We start from the raw sequence: 18,764 nt of genomic DNA, 5'->3' as shown, positions 1-18,764 counted from the left end.
GCAGAAGTCGACTTGTTTGATTAAAACATCTTGACGGAAAATGAACCAAGATGAATGTATCTCTCAAAAAGATATGGACCACGCACATGACTCAATAGATTGCTGTATTCACACAATATAAGTTTACCCTGGATGTACAATTTAGAGTTGAATGAACTTGTATACTAATATGAGGTTATGTTAACTAAATTTCTCGTATTGACATAATTTACAATTTTAAGGCAGTGGGTTATAACATTTTACAGTGTTGGTATTGATAGAAGCTGTAGACAGAGGAACCATCTAGATGACAGATTTCAGTAAATGTAAGATGTCATATTAAGAACTTAAATCTCAATGCAAATAGGTACGGATATTGCTCATATGTTTCTCCACATACGGCAAAGTAGTAGAATCATTATCTGATTCCTAACGGGCTTGATCTGTATTTACACTAAAGCACAGTTCAGATCACTTAAATATGTTGCACTTTTCAGTTTGAAAACAACTTTGCACCATAGGTCTTTGACTGTGTTTCTATTTTTCACTTCCTCAATTTTAAATTTCTCATAAGGGGGAATCAAAACCTCTGCCTCAAGTGACCCCGCGATCGTATATTTTTCCACAGAGGCACCATAGCATGTTTCAATTTCAAAACAATTTTCAGTTCCAAATTCTGCAGCAAGAGGCTGAGAAGTAGAGGTTGAGAGGAATTTGCCAAATCTAATTTCTTGATTTAATTGACCCTTGTAAACACGTTTGGTTCCACGGTATACGGTTTTCAAACATTCATTGGGATTATTTTTTTTTTTCAGAATACGTATGGCATCAGACAGCAGAAAATGCCATGCATAGAACTCAAATGTTTTTGCTTTGTATTTATCTTTTCCCACACGAACTGCATCATTGAATGTTTTGTAAAAAATACCTGAGTACAACTTGATTGCAACAATATGTTCAACTGTAAGTTCCCCATCAGCTTTTTTGTTGTCAAGAGCATCATAATGGTCCGTCCAACGAGTCCCGAAGTCGTCCGTATTGGCTGTAATCTCGTCTTTCAGGTACACTTTCACCTTAGTCAACATAGCTGGAACACAGCCCTTGTATGCATCATCGACAGATGAAAGTGCCATGTCCAGAACGGTGTCAGGCCTCACCTTGGAGAAGAGAAAAAGGATTTAGCTATTTCACCTTTTTAGGATTTAAAATGTTTAACATTCAGTTAGGGTATGTGACACGTGCACACACACACACATACCATTCCATCGACCATACGGAAGGTCAATGAGAAAACAGCCCACACTACAAACGTCACCATCTTCACTACAATCTAGAGTATACGCAAAGATGATCCTAGTTATCATCAGGTTACAGCTCTCTGGTGCTTGTGGCTGTGATGTTACCAAGTTGCCTTCAGTTTGGTGCACCTCCCTCCCTCCGGACAGTCATTTATCCTGTATCTGCTATTTGCATAGATAAAATGCCACTTCAGTACAGGTCTCACTCATACAATACAAACTCTCGTGCCGGTCTCCCATTGGCTGTTTTTAATAGTTCGTTTTGAATCTGTTGGTCTTATTCCTCTGCCCTTTTGTGGAAATTGAGCGTTGCCAAAGGAAGATGGAAGACTGACATTTACATGCCACTTGACATCATGTTTACTCCATAACTCTACACCGAGTAGGACTAGTTTTATACTGTATTGTAGCTGAGCTTCTACTGTTGTCAGTACTCAATGTTTGTTTTAGCTCGTTGCCTCTAAATGAATAAAACAGCATGAAATAACTTTGAAATCTAGTTTTTGAGTGCTGACACAAATTAATCTTATGTTTTAACTTACATTGCTTCGAGACACTCAACTATGACCAATTACAAAAAGTCATGTTTAACTGGGGTATCTTCTCTCTAACTCATTGATATGAGACCATGATCCCCTTCACACTACTTGAACAATTTCAGGCTTATTCACTATTTAAATCCTAAAATCTCATAGGATGCATTTGCTCTACGGTTTACATTCCTGTTGGTGGCCCATTCAATCTTAGCTGGTATATACTTTTAAAGAAGACTGTGGCATTAAGACCTTTGATGATAAGTTGATGATACACTGAATGTAGTGTTTTTATTGCTGGGCTGGAACAATAGCCTTCATCTGTAGCTCTCCAGGACCAGGTTAGGTGACCACTGAGAGAGGTAGCTAAAAAATACTGTAGTTGGTCTGTTTTTTGCATGAAATGCTTCCCCCTTCTGGTTGTTCTGGAGAATGCACAATGTAATCATTTGTCGACGGTGGTCTTTGAATCCCATTGAACTGCTTTAATCATGTTCAGTGATGCTTTATTGATGCTACAGTGCAAGTGCTGAAAAAGTATGATAAAAACATAATTAACTCTAAATTACACCACATTAGATAATACATTTTTCCATGTAGGCACAGTTACAGTAAATGCTACAGTAAATATAGTTACAGTAAATATAGTTACAGTAAATACAGTTACAGTAAATGCTACAGTAAATATAGTTACAGTAAATACAGTTACAGTAAATGCTACAGTAAATATAGTTACAGTAAATATAGTTACAGTAAATGCTACAGTAAATATAGTTACAGTAAATATAGTTACAGTAAATGCTACAGTAAATATAGTTACAGTAAATATAGTTACAGTTAATGCTACAGTAAATATAGTTAATGTAAATATAGTTACAGTAAATATAGTTACAGTAAATATAGTTACAGTAAATATAGTTAATGTAAATATAGTTACAGTAAATGCTACAGTAAATATAGTTAATGTAAATATAGTTACAGTAAATGCTACAGTAAATATAGTTAATCTAAATATAGTTACAGTAAATGCTACAGTAAATATAGTTAATGTAAATATAGTTACAGTAAATGCTACAGTAAATATAGTTACAGTTAATGCTACAGTAAATATAGTTACAGTAAATGCTACAGTAAATATAGTTACAGTTAATGCTATATATGACCAGACCTGGGTTCAAATACTATTTGAAATCTTTCAAATACTTTGAGCATTTTATTTAACCTGCCTGGAGTGCCAGATGGACAGAGTTTGCACTTTGGGGACTGTTCTATTGGTTCCATTGCAACAGGCAAGCTAAATTAAACTCAGCTAAAGTATTTGAAAATGTTTCAAATAGTATTTGAACCCATAAACTGTGATGAAATTGTTGGTAGCAGGATTTCTATATTAGATTTCTCCCTGTGTCTCCCTGTCTTACATTATGGAGCAAAGGACCTGGCAGAAGAAGAACAATGTGAACATACAGTATATAACACAGGTCAACAGTGATGGGGGAATCCACATGGAACAACCAAGCACAAGCAACCCAGCATGTTTCGTTTCACTCTCTGAATGAGAGAGATATTCATTGACTAACATACAGTTCGACTGCTGTATTTTCCTATACAGCTTTACAATTCAGATTGCTCTGGAACCCTACACTCTCCAGTTTGAAGAGAGATTTACAGTTAAGAACATTCTGGCCTTTTTCCTTTTTGGTAATTTTGAACATCTCAAAAGGTGGAATCAACACCTCCTTCTCCTTTTCTCCCAACACTGGGTAGGACTTGAGATAAGCTCCTGCACAGGTCTTTATCTCAAAGCAGGACTTCTCTCCAAATGATTGACTAATTCTCTTGTCAAGAGAGCTCGAGGCAAAGAAGCCGAATCTTATTAGTTGGTTAACTTTACCGCCAAACTCCATGTTGGTTCTCCGGTATGTGGTGTGGCAGCCCTGTTGGTTTTCTTTCAGGAGGCGAATGGCGTCAGTCAGCAGGAAATGCAGGGAGTGGAACTGGAAGGAGGTTGTGTACACTGTTCTATTGGTCCGGACTGCTTGGTTGAACACTGGGTATATTTGAGTTTGACCTCCTGAGTAAGCACAGATAGCCTTGATATGATTATGTGTAAGTCTGTCTTTAGAATTGGACTTGGACTTGTCCTTTTTGAATCGTTTCATCAGAGTTTTTGCACATCCTTCTGCCTTCATCCAGGCTTCTTTGAAGATCCCTACATTGCTGTTTTCATGTTCCAGATATTCCTTCTGCACCTTGTTGTACATTTGTTCAGTGCAGCCGTTGTACATGTCGTCAACAGACTCAGGGACCATGTCTAAGGGTATGGGGGAATTGAGACCAGGCTGACGGAGATGAACCTTCAGAGAATACGGAGGGGAAAAACTGCCCAAAAACAAGAGGAATGGTTTATGAAAACGTTTAACTGCGGCGATCTTGTTCACAGATGAACTATAGCACGACCATATGCTGGTAATACCCTTTCATAACAAGGTTCTCATCTCAAAATCCTATAGTTCTATAGAACAAACAGAAGTTGATGCTGGATTGTGAGCAATGCTGAAAAAGCCTATGTGCTAAAACACTTCCAGAAGTAATCTTCTAGTTCTATGTTACAGATTGAGAGATCCTCTTACCATCTTGGAGTCCACACCCAGAGTCCAGGCATGGAATACACAGCACAGCAAAGGTTAGGATGTTTTCTCTCCTCATGACTTCAACAGGTCCTGTAGTAAAACAATGTGTAGAGGAGACCATACCAATCAGCATAACAATACCCAACATGATACAACATAGCTTTAATATTATTCACTTTTAACAAATAACAAAATGGGACTAATTGCAATAGCACCATATAGGAGCTGATAGTAAATGCAAACATACTGGCAATCATTATATTCATTATAAAAATAGCTTATAACGATCTGATGGTTGGACTTACCAGACTGGAGCACGACAGAGGTTGTTTTGTATTGTTCAGCTTCAGGACTTGTGTTTTGCTGACTGTCTGATAGCATCTACTTATACCAGGTTAGAGAAATGACTTCACAAGCAGACATAACCACAAACCATATTCCCACACTGAAGCACCAAGTTGATACGTGAACAAAGTCATGCAGACCTTGTGCGGTAAGTCAGTTGTCATGGTTGTCATGGACAACTGACTGACCACATGGTGCAGGGGTTGACTAGCTGTTTCCCTCTAACAGGTATCTTTTTCTGATATTTTTAGACAGTAGATGTTATGACAGTTAACCTGTGGGTAGACAGTAGATGTTATGACAGTTAACCTGTGGATAGACAGTAGATGATATGACAGTTAACCTGTGGGTAGACAGTAGATGTTATGACAGTTAACCTGTGGATAGACAGTAGATGTAATGACAGTTAACCTGTGGATAGACAGTAGATGTTATGACAGTTAACCTGTGGACAGACAGTAGATGTAATGACAGTTAACCTGTGGATAGACAGTAGATGATATGACAGTTAACCTGTGGATAGACAGTAGATGTTATGACAGTTAACCTGTGGACAGACAGTAGATGTAATGACAGTTAACCTGTGGACAGACAGTAGATGTTATGACAGTTAACCTGTGGATGGACAGTAGATGTTATGACAGTTAACCTGTGGATAGACAGTAGATGTTATGACAGTTAACCTGTGGACAGACAGTAGATGTTATGACAGTTAACCTGTGGATAGACAGTAGATGTTATGACAGTTAACCTGTGGATAGACAGTAGATGTTATGACAGTTAACCTGTTGATAGACAGTAGATGTTATGACAGTTAACCTGTGGATAGACAGTAGATGTTATGACAGTTAACCTGTTGATAGACAGTAGATGTTATGACAGTTAACCTGTGGATAGACAGTAGATGTTATGACAGTTAACCTGTGGACAGACAGTAGATGTTATGACAGTTAACCTGTGGACAGACAGTAGATGTTATGACAGTTAACCTGTGGATAGACAGTAGATGTTATGACAGTTAACCTGTGGACAGACAGTAGATGTTATGACAGTTAACCTGTGGACAGACAGCAGATGTTATGACAGTTAACCTGTGGATAGACAGTAGATGTTATGACAGTTAACCTGTGGATAGACAGTGGATGTTATGACAGTTCAATGCCACCCTATGATCTCTGTTGTAAGGTGACCAGATTTCTGAAATTAAACCGGGGACATTTCCAGTTTGGCGGTCAATATATCATTAAAATATACAATGTTATTATCTATTTTATAAAAAAAGGTGACAATTCCGGTTTTATGTATTTATTCTAACAGGCACACTGAGAGAAGCCAACTATATTACAGAAACACTACAGACAAGACAGAACTGTCCGATCTGAACAGCCATTCAGTGGTCCTGGTAGAATAAGAGCATAAGAGAACATGAGCAAAATTGAAAAAACAGGAGATAGTATATGTGAAATACTTACTTAACAACATAATAAAGAAATAAGACGATGATGTAAATGGTAACTACATAGTATACTCATACCAACCTAATCTGCATATTTCTCAGAAGAATGTATCTTCTTCAGGATTGCTCTGTCTTTGGCCAGCTTCTCCATGAACTCCTGGCAGGGGAGGTTGAAGTTTGTCTTCACAATAAGCATAGGAACAGTGAACCCATTTCTTGCTGCTGTCCATATATCATTCATTCCGTTTCTTGGAAAGAGCCATTGCACCTCCTCTGTCTGCTCTTCTTACTCTCTTAACTTTCTCCTCCTCTTTTCTTCACTCGTCTTCCTTCCTTTCCTTCTCTTTATCTTTCCACCTCACTCTTCTACACTCTCCTCGCTTGACTCTTTTTACTCCCTTTACTCCCTTTTGTATTTTATCTCAAAAACATTGTTTGGAATAATAAATTGTCAGGCTCTGTAACCATATCTTTACATTTCCTCTCTCTCTTTCACTCTTCTTCCTATCCAGTCTTCCTCTCCACTCTCTAACAGAAAACATTATGCTAATGTTATAAATGATAATTTCAAAATATATTTTCACACTACTTATAATGCCAAACCATTAAAATTGTAATCTACAAATAAATATGCTCATAATTAATTGTGCATTCATTTGATATAATTATATTTTCAAAATAGCCTGTAAACAGCATGTTTACATGTGAACGTTTTCTAAGGCCTAGCTACCACGACAGTAGCTAACGTAAACTCACGTAAACTCGTACATCGCCTTGGTCCGTACAATTGCCCTTATTTTAGCGCCCCAAAAACGTAATACTTCCAGATCAACTGTAATGTCAATACCATTGTAAAGCACAATTTCTCCCCTTTCCAACATTATCAATTACATGACCTAAACGCTGCCCGTTTCTGCATAATTCAAGCAGGCAATGAGCCCCGTCGGGTCTTTTTAAAAATGGCGGGTGGGGAAGCGAAACTAATGCGTGATTTTGAGAAGCAGAGATGTTGTGTGGGAAAAGTGCTTTTTTTCACTCGATCTGTCCAACTTATCACCTTATCGCCTCTAAAATGTAAATAAAACACTATAAAGATTTTATATCATGTGTCATTACATACCTATTTGAAGGTTTGTGTCGAATTTGAATCAGGTTTTTAGGGCGGTGCTAAAGTGATCTTAGAAGTAAACAGCGGCTTTGAGAATGATGATCGCATGCAATGAGGACGCAAAAAAAGACTAGGTATCCCCCCCTTACCCCCGCCACTGTCCATTTCTTGTTTCTAAACGATGAGAGAAGTGCTACACCTGGTGGAGAGAGATTGTAAGACAGAAATAGTTGCTTTATGCGTGCTGTACATTACGACATGACACGTCACGATGTAACTGAGGGTCCGTTTTTTCAACTTTTCTCCAATATTATAGAGCCATTACCATGTCGATCAACGCTTGAATAGAAACCTAGTTCACACCCCCGATTTTGAAGTCAACACAGTCGCTACCGTCCCAATAGTTTTCTTTGTAGCCTCGTTTGAATGTTGTGCTTCCGTACATTTGTACGGAATGGGGTGAGTATACGTTAGCTGTCCTAGCTAGATACCTTAGTCGACATAGCTAATGTTAGCTAGTAAACCTATTTAAAACCTTTCTAGAGCACATCATCTATCTATATAATAAATTGTGACATTATAACATCACTAGCTAGTATCTCAAACGATTGTAACTTACCTGGCTTGAAAATACGTGTGTGGTGATGTTGTGGATTCACTTGACACTTGCTAGCTTCTGTCCGAGTTCTCCATAACAGTTTTCTTCTCTAAAACTAGCGCGAGCAAGTAGTTAGTAGAAGAAGAAGAGTGAATGAAGCTGCTATAGCAAGCAGCCCCCTCTGCTGGAGGAAACAAGCACAACGCAATTGAGACGTCAACCGGTAGGCTCTGCTGCCCGGTCTTTCTTGCCACGTAAAATATTATTTCACTTTGCAGATAGTTTTTAATACACTGTTAAAAACGGGGACTGTCCCCGGAAAACGTGGACGTCTGGTCACCCTACTCTGTTGTCTCTGCTTGTCAACAAGATGGCTGCTGAAAGCTTCCTTCATTTTACCAAGTCTCTCCTCCAACACCACTCATTTTGTTGGCCACGTTCCAGGCTGACTACATTGAAGTCTCCTGCCAGATTTCACAACTCCTGGATTGGTGTTTAACATATCCGTTTACCACATCATATGATATACCAATCTGATGCCCATTTGTTGCTGCGTTCAACTTAAATGCAATCTAGTCGGCCTTGAACGAGACAGCGCTCTCCTCATTGTGGTTGATAGATTGAGCGGTGCTGAGTTGTGACCTCACACACCCAGGAAACAAATAGCCCTGCTACTGCTCTCCCTCCCTCCCATCTCACTCTGACAGCCACAGTTTCCTCTTCTCTCTCTGGTTGGACAGCATACGTGTTACTCTTTGGTCTCAAGTATATTTCAAAGCCATGTCTTAGTGTTACTTCTCTGTAAAACTATGTCTAATGATTCATTTGAAAGTCAACAATAGGTTTTTCTATATGTTCTCCCTGCATGTAAGTGGATTATTTGTGTAAAAATTTGGTAAAATTTCAAAAAAACAGTTTTTGCTTTGTTAATATGTGGTATTGTGTGTAGATTGATGACGGAAAAAATGTTTTAATCAGTTTTAGAATAAGGCTGTAACGCAACAAAATGTGGAAAAAGTGAAGGGGTCTGAAAGTGTTCGTAATGCATTGTATATGGTCGTTGGTGGCCAGTCAAACTCTGGGGGTAAGTTTCCCCTAGGTATAGATCTATGATCAACAATCCCTCCCCTGATCCTAACCTGAACCATTTGTGGTGGAAATGCAAAACTGACCCAAGATCAGCGTCTAGGGACAACTTCCCCCTACACCACCAGTCACAGAGTGAGATCCATAATGTGTTCTCCATTTGAAGGCTGGGGGTGATGTAAACTCAGTCAGGATATATGTAGTGTATCTGTCAATTAACAGGATCCCAATTCACTTTAGCAGATCCAAAATTGGGACCCTGTGAATTCACAAATGCTTTATATAGCATGATATAAAGTCATATCATGTATTATATTATCAAACTAAGACTGGTGGAGTCATATCATGTATTATATTATCACACTAAGACTGGTTGGAGTTATATCATCTATTATATTATCACACTAAGACTGGTGGAGTCATATCTATCATGTATTATATTATCAAACTAAGGCTGGTGGGAGTCACGTGGTGGCCAGGGTTGTGCTAATTTCACTGTTTCCCCTTCACTGTTGTTTACTGATAGAGTTTCACTACCTAAAGTCACACAGACACAGCACTTTGCAGGGAGAAGACACAGCTATAGATGTACTTTAGATTTGAGGTTAGAAGTAGAAGTTACTGTATTTGAGCACAAGTGTGTTAAGATGTCAGAGGGAGTTTATGAAATCTCAGATGGATTTGAAGACGATGAGCCTGATGCAATGAAGAACACAGACATTGATGGCCAAATATATGGCAACGTAAGAGCCTTCAAGCCCAGTCCAAGAGATGGAGTTGTTGCTTCAGGTAAGATTACACACACGCACACGCACACACACATTAAACAGGTGAGATTACCATGTAGTAATATAGCTTTGTAGCATTATAGCTTTGTTACGGAGGACTGTGTGATCACGCTCTCTGTAGCCGATATGAGTAAGACCTTTAAACAGGTCAACATTCACAAGGACGTAGGGCCAGACGGATTACCAGGACGTGTACTCTGAGCATGTGCTGACCAACTGGCAAGTGTCTTCACTGACATTTTCAACCTCTTCCTGTCCGAGTCTGTAATACCAACATGTTTTAAGCAGACCACCATAGTCCCTGTGCCCAAGAACACTAAGGTAACCTGCCTAAATGACTACCGACCCGTAGCAACAGTTAGTGAAAGGCTGGTCATGGCTCACATCAACAGAATTATCCCAGAAACCCTAGACCCACTCCAATTTGCATACTGAAAAAAAAAGATCCAGATGATTCTATTGCACTCCACACTGCCCTTTCACATCTGGACAAAAGGAACACCTATGTGAGAGTGCTATTCATTGACTAAAGATCAGCGTTCAACACCATAGTACCCTCAAAGCTCATCTCTAAGCTAAGGACCCTGGGACAAAACACCTCCATCTGCAACTGGATCCTGGACTTCCTAACGGGGCCCCCAAGTGGTGAGGGTAGATAACGACACATCCGCCACCCTGATCCTCAACACGGGGGCCTCTCAGGGGTGCGTGCTAAGTCCCCCTGTACTCCCTGTTCACTCATGACTGTATGGCCAGGCACGACTCCAACACCATCATTAAGTTTGCCGATGACACAACAGTGGTAGGCCTGATCACCGACAACGACGAGACAGCCTATAAGGAGGATGTCAGAGACCTGGGCGTGTGGTGCAAGGACAACAACCTATCCCTCAACGTGATCAAGACAAAGGAGAAGATCGTGGACTACAGGAAAAGGAGGACCGAGCATGCCCCCATTCTCATCGACAGGGCTGTAGTGGAGCATGTTGAGAGTTTCACGTTCTTTGGTGCCCACATCACCAACAAACTGACATGGTCCAAGCACATCAAGATGGTCGTGAAGAGGGCACAACAAAACCTGAAAAGACGCCACAACAGACTGAAAAGATTTGGCATGGGTCCTCAGATCCTCAAAAGGTTCTATAGCTACACCATCGAGAGCAGCCTGACTGGCTGCATCACTGCCTAGTATGGCAACTGCTCGGCCTCCGACCGCAAGGCACTACAAAGTGTAGTGCGTACATTCCAGTACATCACTGGGCCAAACTTCCTGCCATCCAGGACCTCTATACCAGGCGGTGTCAGAGGAAGGCCCTAAACATTGTCAAACACTCCAGCCACTCTAATCATAGACTGTTCTCTCTGCTACCGCATGGCAAGCAGAAGCAGAGCTCCTAAGTCTAGGTCCAAGAGGCTTATAAACAGTTTCTACCCCCAAGCCATAAGACTCCTGAACGTCTAATCAAATGGCTACCGAAACAATTGGCATTGCCACCAGTGCTCCCGCACACTGACTCTGTACCGGTAACCTCTGTTTTTAGCCTCGCTATTGTTATTTTACTGCTGCTCTTTAATTATTTCTTACTTTTATTTCTATTTTTTGTTTTTCATAAAACACCTGTTGGATACGGCGCATGTGACAAGTACTATTTTATTTTATTTATTTGTCCCAATCGTGGATGATAAAACAGTAAAACACATTACCAAATATCATACTTTAATAATGTGTGATTCAGTACATTTTCAGTGGTGGAAGAGACCCTCTGGAATTGCTGCAGTGTGTCTGGGGCTGCTGTGTGTTCTCTTATTGGCTGGGATCATAGGCCTGTCTGTCTACTGTAAGTTTAGTATGTTGCCACTGAGACTTAAGTAGCCTACTTAATCATACTTAATGATCAATAGTGTGGAAGTTACATGTTTGATTAACTTTTCCCTTTTACAGATGGAGTCATTGGTCATCACGCCTCAACAGAGAGAGACCAGCTACAGACCAGATATAACAACCTGACTAAAGCGAGAGACCAGCTACAGACCAGTTACAACACCCTGACTGAAGAAAGAGACCAGCTACAGACCAGTTACAACCAGTTGACTAAAGAGAGAGACCAGCTACAGACCAGTAGTAACACCCTGACTAAAGAGAGAGACCAGCTACAGACCAGTAGTAACACCCTGACTAAAGAGAGAGACCAGCTACAGACCAGTAGTAACACCCTGACTAAAGAGAGAGACCAGCAACAGAAAGAGAAAGATGATGTCATGTCAAAGTTCTCTAATCTGAGTGAGTTCACCTAATAAATAATCATAACATCACATATCTAATATGCAGTCAACTTGTGTTTGTATTCTACAATAATATGTGCAGAATAATAAGATGAGAATTCATGTGTTTATCTTGTAGAACAAACCTGTCCTGAAGGCTGGCATAAGTTTAACTCCAGTTGGTACTTCCTGTTAACTAAGGCTAAAACCTGGGAGGAGAGCAGAAAGGACTGTCTGGAGAGAGGAGCAGACCTGGTGATCATAAACAGTGATATGGAACAGGTGAGATAGAGATATATGGCAGGGGGTGGGGTTTATGATCAAACATGCCTTGGTCAGTAATGTATCTTCCAGTATTTAACATGTGTAGTCTATTGTAGTTGACAATATCAGTATCTTTCTCTCCAACAGGAGTTTCTCTTTGGCCTTACTAAGAAGGCCTGGATTGGTCTGACTGACTCTGTTACTGAGGGGACCTGGAAATGGGTGGACGGCACCCCACTGACCACCCCGAGGTAAGAGACTACTGCTCTATAATAACACTGACCAACCCAAGGTAAGACACTACTGTTCTAATAACACTGACCACCCCAAGGTAAGAGACTACTGCTCTATAATAACACTGACCACCCCAAGGTAAGAGACTACTGTTCTATAATAACAATGACCACATCTCTCTAAGTTCTGAGAGAGAGGTCAGTCTAACTCTGTGTTGTTCATACTCTAGGGTCTGAGAGAGTGGTCAGTCTAATTCTGTGTTGTTCATACTCTAGGGTCTGAGAGAGTGGTCAGTCTAATTCTGTGTTGTTCATACTCTAGGTTTTGAGAGAGTGGTCAGTCTAACTCTGTGTTGTTCGTACTCTAGGTTCTGGGAGAGTGGTCAGTCTAACTCTGTGTTGTTCATACTCTAGGTTCTGAGAGAGTGGTCAGTCTAACTCTGTGTTGTTCATACTCTAGGTTCTGAGAGAGAGGTCAGTCTAACTCTGTGTTGTTCATACTCTAGGTTCTGAGAGAGAGGTCAGTCTAACTGTGTTGTTCATACTCTATGGTCTGAGAGAGAGGTCAGTCTAACTCTGTGTTGTTCATACTCTAGGTTCTGAGAGAGTGGTCAGTCTAACTCTGTGTTGTTCATACTCTAGGTTATGAGATCGTGGTCAGTCTAACTCTGTGTTGTTCATACTCTAGGTTCTGAGAGAGTGATCAGTCTAACTCTGTGTTGTTCATACTCTAGGTTCTGAGAGAGTGGTCAGTCTAACTCTGTGTTGTTCATACTCTAGGTTCTGAGAGAGAGGTCAGTCTAACTCTGTGTTGTTCATACTCTAGGTTCTGAGAGAGAGGCCAGTCTAACTCTGTGTTGTTCATACTCTAGGGTCTGAGAGAGAGGTCAGTCTAACTCTGTGTTGTTCATACTCTAGGTTCTGAGAGAGTGGTCAGTCTAACTCTGTGTTGTTCATACTCTAGGTTCTGAGAGAGAGGTCAGTCTAACTCTGTGTTGTTCATACTCTAGGTTCTGAGAGAGTGGTCAGTCTAACTCTGTGTTGTTCATACTCTAGGTTCTGAGAGAGTGGTCAGTCTAACTCTGTGTTGTTCATACTCTAGGTTCTGAGAGAGTGGTCAGTCTAACTCTGTGTTGTCATTCTCTAGGTTCAGAGAGAGTGGTCAGTCTAACTCTGTGTTGTCATTCTCTAGGTTCAGAGAGAGAGGTCAGTCTAACTCTGTGTTGTTCATACTCTAGGTTCTGAGAGAGTTGTCAGTCTAACTTTGTGTTGTTCATACTCTAGGTTCTGAGAGAGGTCAGTCTAACTCTGTGTTGTTCATACTCTAGGTTCTGAGAGAGTGGTCAGTCTAACTCTGTGTTGTCATTCTCTAGGTTCAGAGAGAGAGGTCAGTCTAACTCTGTGTTGTTCATACTCTAGGTTCTGAGAGAGTGGTCAGTCTAACTCTGTGTTGTTCATACTCTAGGTTCTGAGAGAGAGGTCAGTCTAACTCTGTGTTGTTCATACTCTAGGTTCTGAGAGAGAGGTCAGTCTAACTCTGTGTTGTTCATACTCTAGGTTCTGAGAGAGAGGTCAGTCTAACTCTGTGTTGGTCATACTCTAGGTTCTGAGAGAGAGGTCAGTCTAACTGTGTTGTTCATACTCTATGGTCTGAGAGAAAGGTCAGTCTAACTCTGTGTTGTTCATACTCTAGGTTCTGAGAGAGTGGTCAGTCTAACTCTGTGTTGTTCATACTCTAGGTTCTGAGAGAGAGGTCAGTCTAACTCTGTGTTGTTCATACTCTAGGTTCTGAGAGAGAGGTCAGTCTAACTCTGTGTTGTTCATACTCTAGGTTCTGAGAGAGAGGTCAGTCTAACTCTGTGTTGTTCATACTCTAGGTTCTGAGAGAGAGGTCAGTCTAACTCTGTGTTGGTCATACTCTAGGTTCTGAGAGAGAGGTCAGTCTAACTCTGTGTTGTTCATACTTTAGGTTCTGAGAGAGAGGTCAGTCTAACTGTGTTGTTCATACTCTAGGTTCTGAGAGAGTGGTCAGTCTAACTCTGTGTTGTTCATACTCTAGGTTCTGAGAGAGAGGTCAGTCTAACTCTGTGTTGTTCATACTCTAGGTTCTGAGAGAGAGGTCAGTCTAACGCTGTTGTTTCTACTGCAGGTATTGGGAGAGTGGACAGCCTAATGGTGGTGTAGGGGAGAACTGTGCGTTGTTCTCTCACAGTTCATCAGACCAAGGAAAATGGCATGACTATCCGTGTTCAACTAACCATTACTGGATGTGTGAGAAATAGTTCTCTCTCACTCTTAGTTATGATGTTGATTGTCATGTTGAAAGTCATGATACCAGCTACAGGACTTCAGAAACTATTCACAGCCTAGACATTTTCCACATTTTGTTGTTTAAACGCTGAATTTTTAAATGGATTAAATTGAGGTTTCATTGTCACTGTCCTACAAACAATAACTCATAGTGTCAAAGTGGAAATATGTTTTTCAATTATTTTACAAATTAATAAAAGATTTAAAGCTGAAATGTCTTGAGTCAGAACGTATTCAACCCTTTTGTTACGGTAAGCCTAAATACATTCAGGAGTAAAAATGTGCTCAACCTTGACACATAATAAGTTGCTTAGACTCACTCTGTGTGAAATACAGAGTACAGTATGTTTACATACTCTCCTCTAAATCTAAACACAACAATTATTTGTCTTATTTTTTCTCTCTTCCTCATTCTCTTAATTTTCTTCTTCCTACTCTGTCTCTGACACTAAGGCTACTTTCTCCCATCTCCTCTACTCCCAACTCCTCTCCTCCTGTTTCCTGTCTCCTCTCCTCCTGTTTCCTGTCTCCTCTCCTCCTGTTTCCTGTCTCCTCTCCTCCTGTTTCCTGTCTCCTCTCCTCCTTTTTCCTGTCTCCTCTCCTCCCTTTTCCTGTCTCCTCTCCTCCCGTTTCCTGTCTCCTCTCCTCCCGTTTCCTGTCTCCTCTCCTCCCGTTTCCTGTCTCCTCTCCTCCCGTTTCCTATCTCTTCTTCTCCCGTTTCCTGTCTCCTCTCCTCCCGTTTCCTGTCTCCTCTCCTCCCGTTTCCTGTCTCCTCTCCTCCCGTTTCCTGTCTCCTCTCCTCCCGTTTCCTGTCTCCTCTCCTCCCGTTTCCTGTCTCCTCTCCTCCTGTTTCCTGTCTCCTCTCCTCCCGTTTCCTGTCTCCTCTCCTCCCGTTTCCTGTCTCCTCTCCTCCCGTTTCCTGTCTCCTCTCCTCCCGTTTCCTGTCTCCTCTCCTCCCGTTTCCTGTCTCCTCTCCTCCTGTTTCCTGTCTCCTCTCCTTCTGTTTCCTGTCTCCTCTTATCTCCTCACCTCTCCTCCTGTCTCCTTTCCTCCTGTCTCCTCTTGTCTCTTCTAATCCCATCTCCTCCCTACTAGAGGAAAACGTCCACGGTCCTTCTGTAACGGTAGTCCTCCTCCTCTTCATCCGAAGAGGAGGAGCATGGATTGAACCAAGGCGCAGCGTTGTGAAATGACATGATTTATTTAAGACACGACAAAACAACGAAGACAGAAAACGAACTATACTTGAATTAACTAACAAAATAACAAAACGAATGTAGACAGACCTCGACGACGAACTTACATGAAACACGAAGAACGCAATAACAGGAAAACTGACTACACAAAAACCAAACGAACAAACATACCGAGAACAGTCCCGTGTGGGGTAACATACTGACACAGGAGACAACCACCCACAACAAACAGTGTGAAAACACCTACCTTAATATGACTCTCAATCAGAGGAAATGAAAAACACCTGCCTCTAATTGAGAGCCATATTAGGTACCCATTAACCAACATAGAAACAGAAAACATAGACTGCCCACCCAAACTCACGTCCTGACCAACTAACACATACAAAAACTAACAGAAAACAGGTCAGGAACGTGACACCTTCCCATTGGACAATATTATCCAATGCGTTTTGAGAAAGAAGCGAAGAGAGCGAGAGGATACAAGGAGGAATCAAGGAATGGAGAATTGAGAAAAGCCCATGGGCGTGTCTGCAATACCACTACTCTGTAAAATGCTTCTTCGTTACTTTTATTAGCAACATTGCCATAGGCTTATGCTTAGTTTAAAAAGAAAATGGTTTCATAAAACCGTGTGACCTGCAGTTGGACACACACAAAGAATGCGGAACATTACTGAGAGCATACAAACACACATCCCTTTTAAAATTCTGAGAAAGATAACGACACTTCTGAATAACTCCTTACACTGATGTTAAACACTTCTGAATAACAACTAGATGTTAATCCATACCATAGTGATTCATTAACAACTAGATGTTACTCCATACCATAGTGATTCATTAACAACTAGATGTTACTCCATACCATAGTGATTCATTAACAACTAGATGTTACTCCATACCATAGTGATTCATTAGTCCTTTATCAACTAGATGTTACTCCATACCATAGTGATTCATTAACAACTAGATGTTACTCCATACCATAGTGATTCATTAACAACTAGATGTTACTCCATACCATAGTGATTCATTAACAACTAGATGTTACTCCATACCATAGTGATTCATTAACAACTAGATGTTACTCCATACCATAGTGATTCATTAGTCCTTTAACAACTAGATGTTACTCCATACCATAGTGATTCATTAACAACTAGATGTTACTCCATACCATAGTGATTCATTAGTCCTTTAACAACTAGATGTTACTCCATACCATAGTGATTCATTAGTCATTTAACAACTAGATGTTACTCCATACCATAGTGATTCATTAGTCCTTTATCAACTAGATGTTACTCCATACCATAGTGATTCATTAACAACTAGATGTTACTCCATACCATAGTGATTCATTAACAACTAGATGTTACTCCATACCATAGTGATTCATTAACAACTAGATGTTACTCCATACCATAGTGATTCATTAACAACTAGATGTTACTCCATACCATAGTGATTCATTAACAACTAGATGTTACTCCATACCATAGTGATTCATTAACAACTAGATGTTACTCCATACCATAGTGATTCATTAGTCCTTTAACAACTAGATGTTACTCCATACCATAGTGATTCATTAACAACTAGATGTTACTCCATACCATAGTGATTCATTAACAACTAGATGTTACTCCATACCATAGTGATTCATTAACAACTAGATGTTACTCCATACCATAGTGATTCATTAACAACTAGATGTTACTCCATACCATAGTGATTCATTAGTCCTTTAACAACTAGATGTTACTCCATACCATAGTGGTTCATTAGTCCTTTAACATCTAGATGTTACTCCATACCATAGTGATTCATTAACAACTAGATGTTACTCCATACCATAGTGATTCATTAGTCCTTTAACAACTAGATGTCACTCCATACCATAGTGATTCATTAGTCCTTTAACAACTAGATGTCACTCCATACCATAGTGATTCATTAGTCCTTTAACAACTAGATGTTACTCCATACCATAGTGATTCATTAGTCCTTTAACAACTAGATGTCACTCCATACCATAGTGATTAATTAGTCCTTTAACAACTAGATGTTACTCCATACCATAGTGATTCATTAACAACTAGATGTTGCTCCATACCATAGTGATTCATTAGTCCTTTAACAACTAGATGTTACTCCATAACATAGTGATTCATTAGTCCTTTAACAACTAGATGTTACTCCATACCATAGTGATTCATTAACAACTAGATGTTACTACATACCATAGTGATTCATTAGTCCTTTAACAACTAGATGTTACTCCATACCATAGTGATTCTTTAACATCTAGATGTTACTCCATACCATAGTGATTCATTAGTCCCTTAACATCTAGATGTTACTCCATACCATAGTGATTCATTAGTCCCTTAACATCTAGATGTTACTCCATACCATAGTGATTCATTAGTCCTTTAACAACTAGATGTCACTCCATACCATAGTGATTCATTAGTCCTTTAACAACTAGATGTTACTCCATACCATAGTGATTCATTAGTCCCTTAACATCTAGATGTTACTCCATACCATAGTGATTCATTAACAACTAGATGTTACTCCATACCATAGTGATTCATTAGTCCTTTAACAACTAGATGCTGCTCCATACCATAGTGATTCATTAACAACTAGATGTTACTCCATACCATAGTG

The 18,764-nt window shown here is 40.1% G+C and overlaps 2 protein-coding genes across 2 annotated transcripts; one reads left to right on the top strand and one right to left on the bottom strand.

Moving 5' to 3' along the window:
* Positions 1 to 2,865: 2,865 nt before the first annotated feature.
* LOC129841354 (erythroblast NAD(P)(+)--arginine ADP-ribosyltransferase-like) lies at positions 2,866 to 4,516 on the bottom strand. Its single transcript, XM_055909594.1, is given in 3 exon segments — positions 2,866 to 4,164; positions 4,441 to 4,480; positions 4,482 to 4,516. Coding segments are annotated over 3 exon segments (828 nt in total). The 3' UTR covers positions 2,866 to 3,411.
* A 5,004-nt stretch (positions 4,517 to 9,520) lies between these two features.
* On the top strand, positions 9,521 to 15,049 carry LOC129841311 (C-type lectin domain family 4 member M-like). Its single transcript, XM_055909521.1, has 6 exons — positions 9,521 to 9,822; positions 11,558 to 11,659; positions 11,764 to 12,102; positions 12,223 to 12,365; positions 12,495 to 12,598; positions 14,730 to 15,049. The coding sequence occupies exons 1-6, from the start codon at positions 9,681 to 9,683 to the stop codon at positions 14,860 to 14,862; spliced, it is 963 nt and encodes a 320-aa protein (XP_055765496.1). The 5' UTR covers positions 9,521 to 9,680; the 3' UTR covers positions 14,863 to 15,049.
* The last annotated feature ends 3,715 nt before the right edge of the window (positions 15,050 to 18,764 follow it).

The sequence above is a fragment of the Salvelinus fontinalis genome, chromosome 42 (assembly GCF_029448725.1).
Source record: "Salvelinus fontinalis isolate EN_2023a chromosome 42, ASM2944872v1, whole genome shotgun sequence".
In the NCBI taxonomy this organism is placed as follows: Eukaryota; Metazoa; Chordata; class Actinopteri; order Salmoniformes; family Salmonidae; genus Salvelinus; species Salvelinus fontinalis.
Note: the sequence above shows the minus strand (reverse complement) of the source record. Positions and strands in the feature narration are given on the sequence as shown.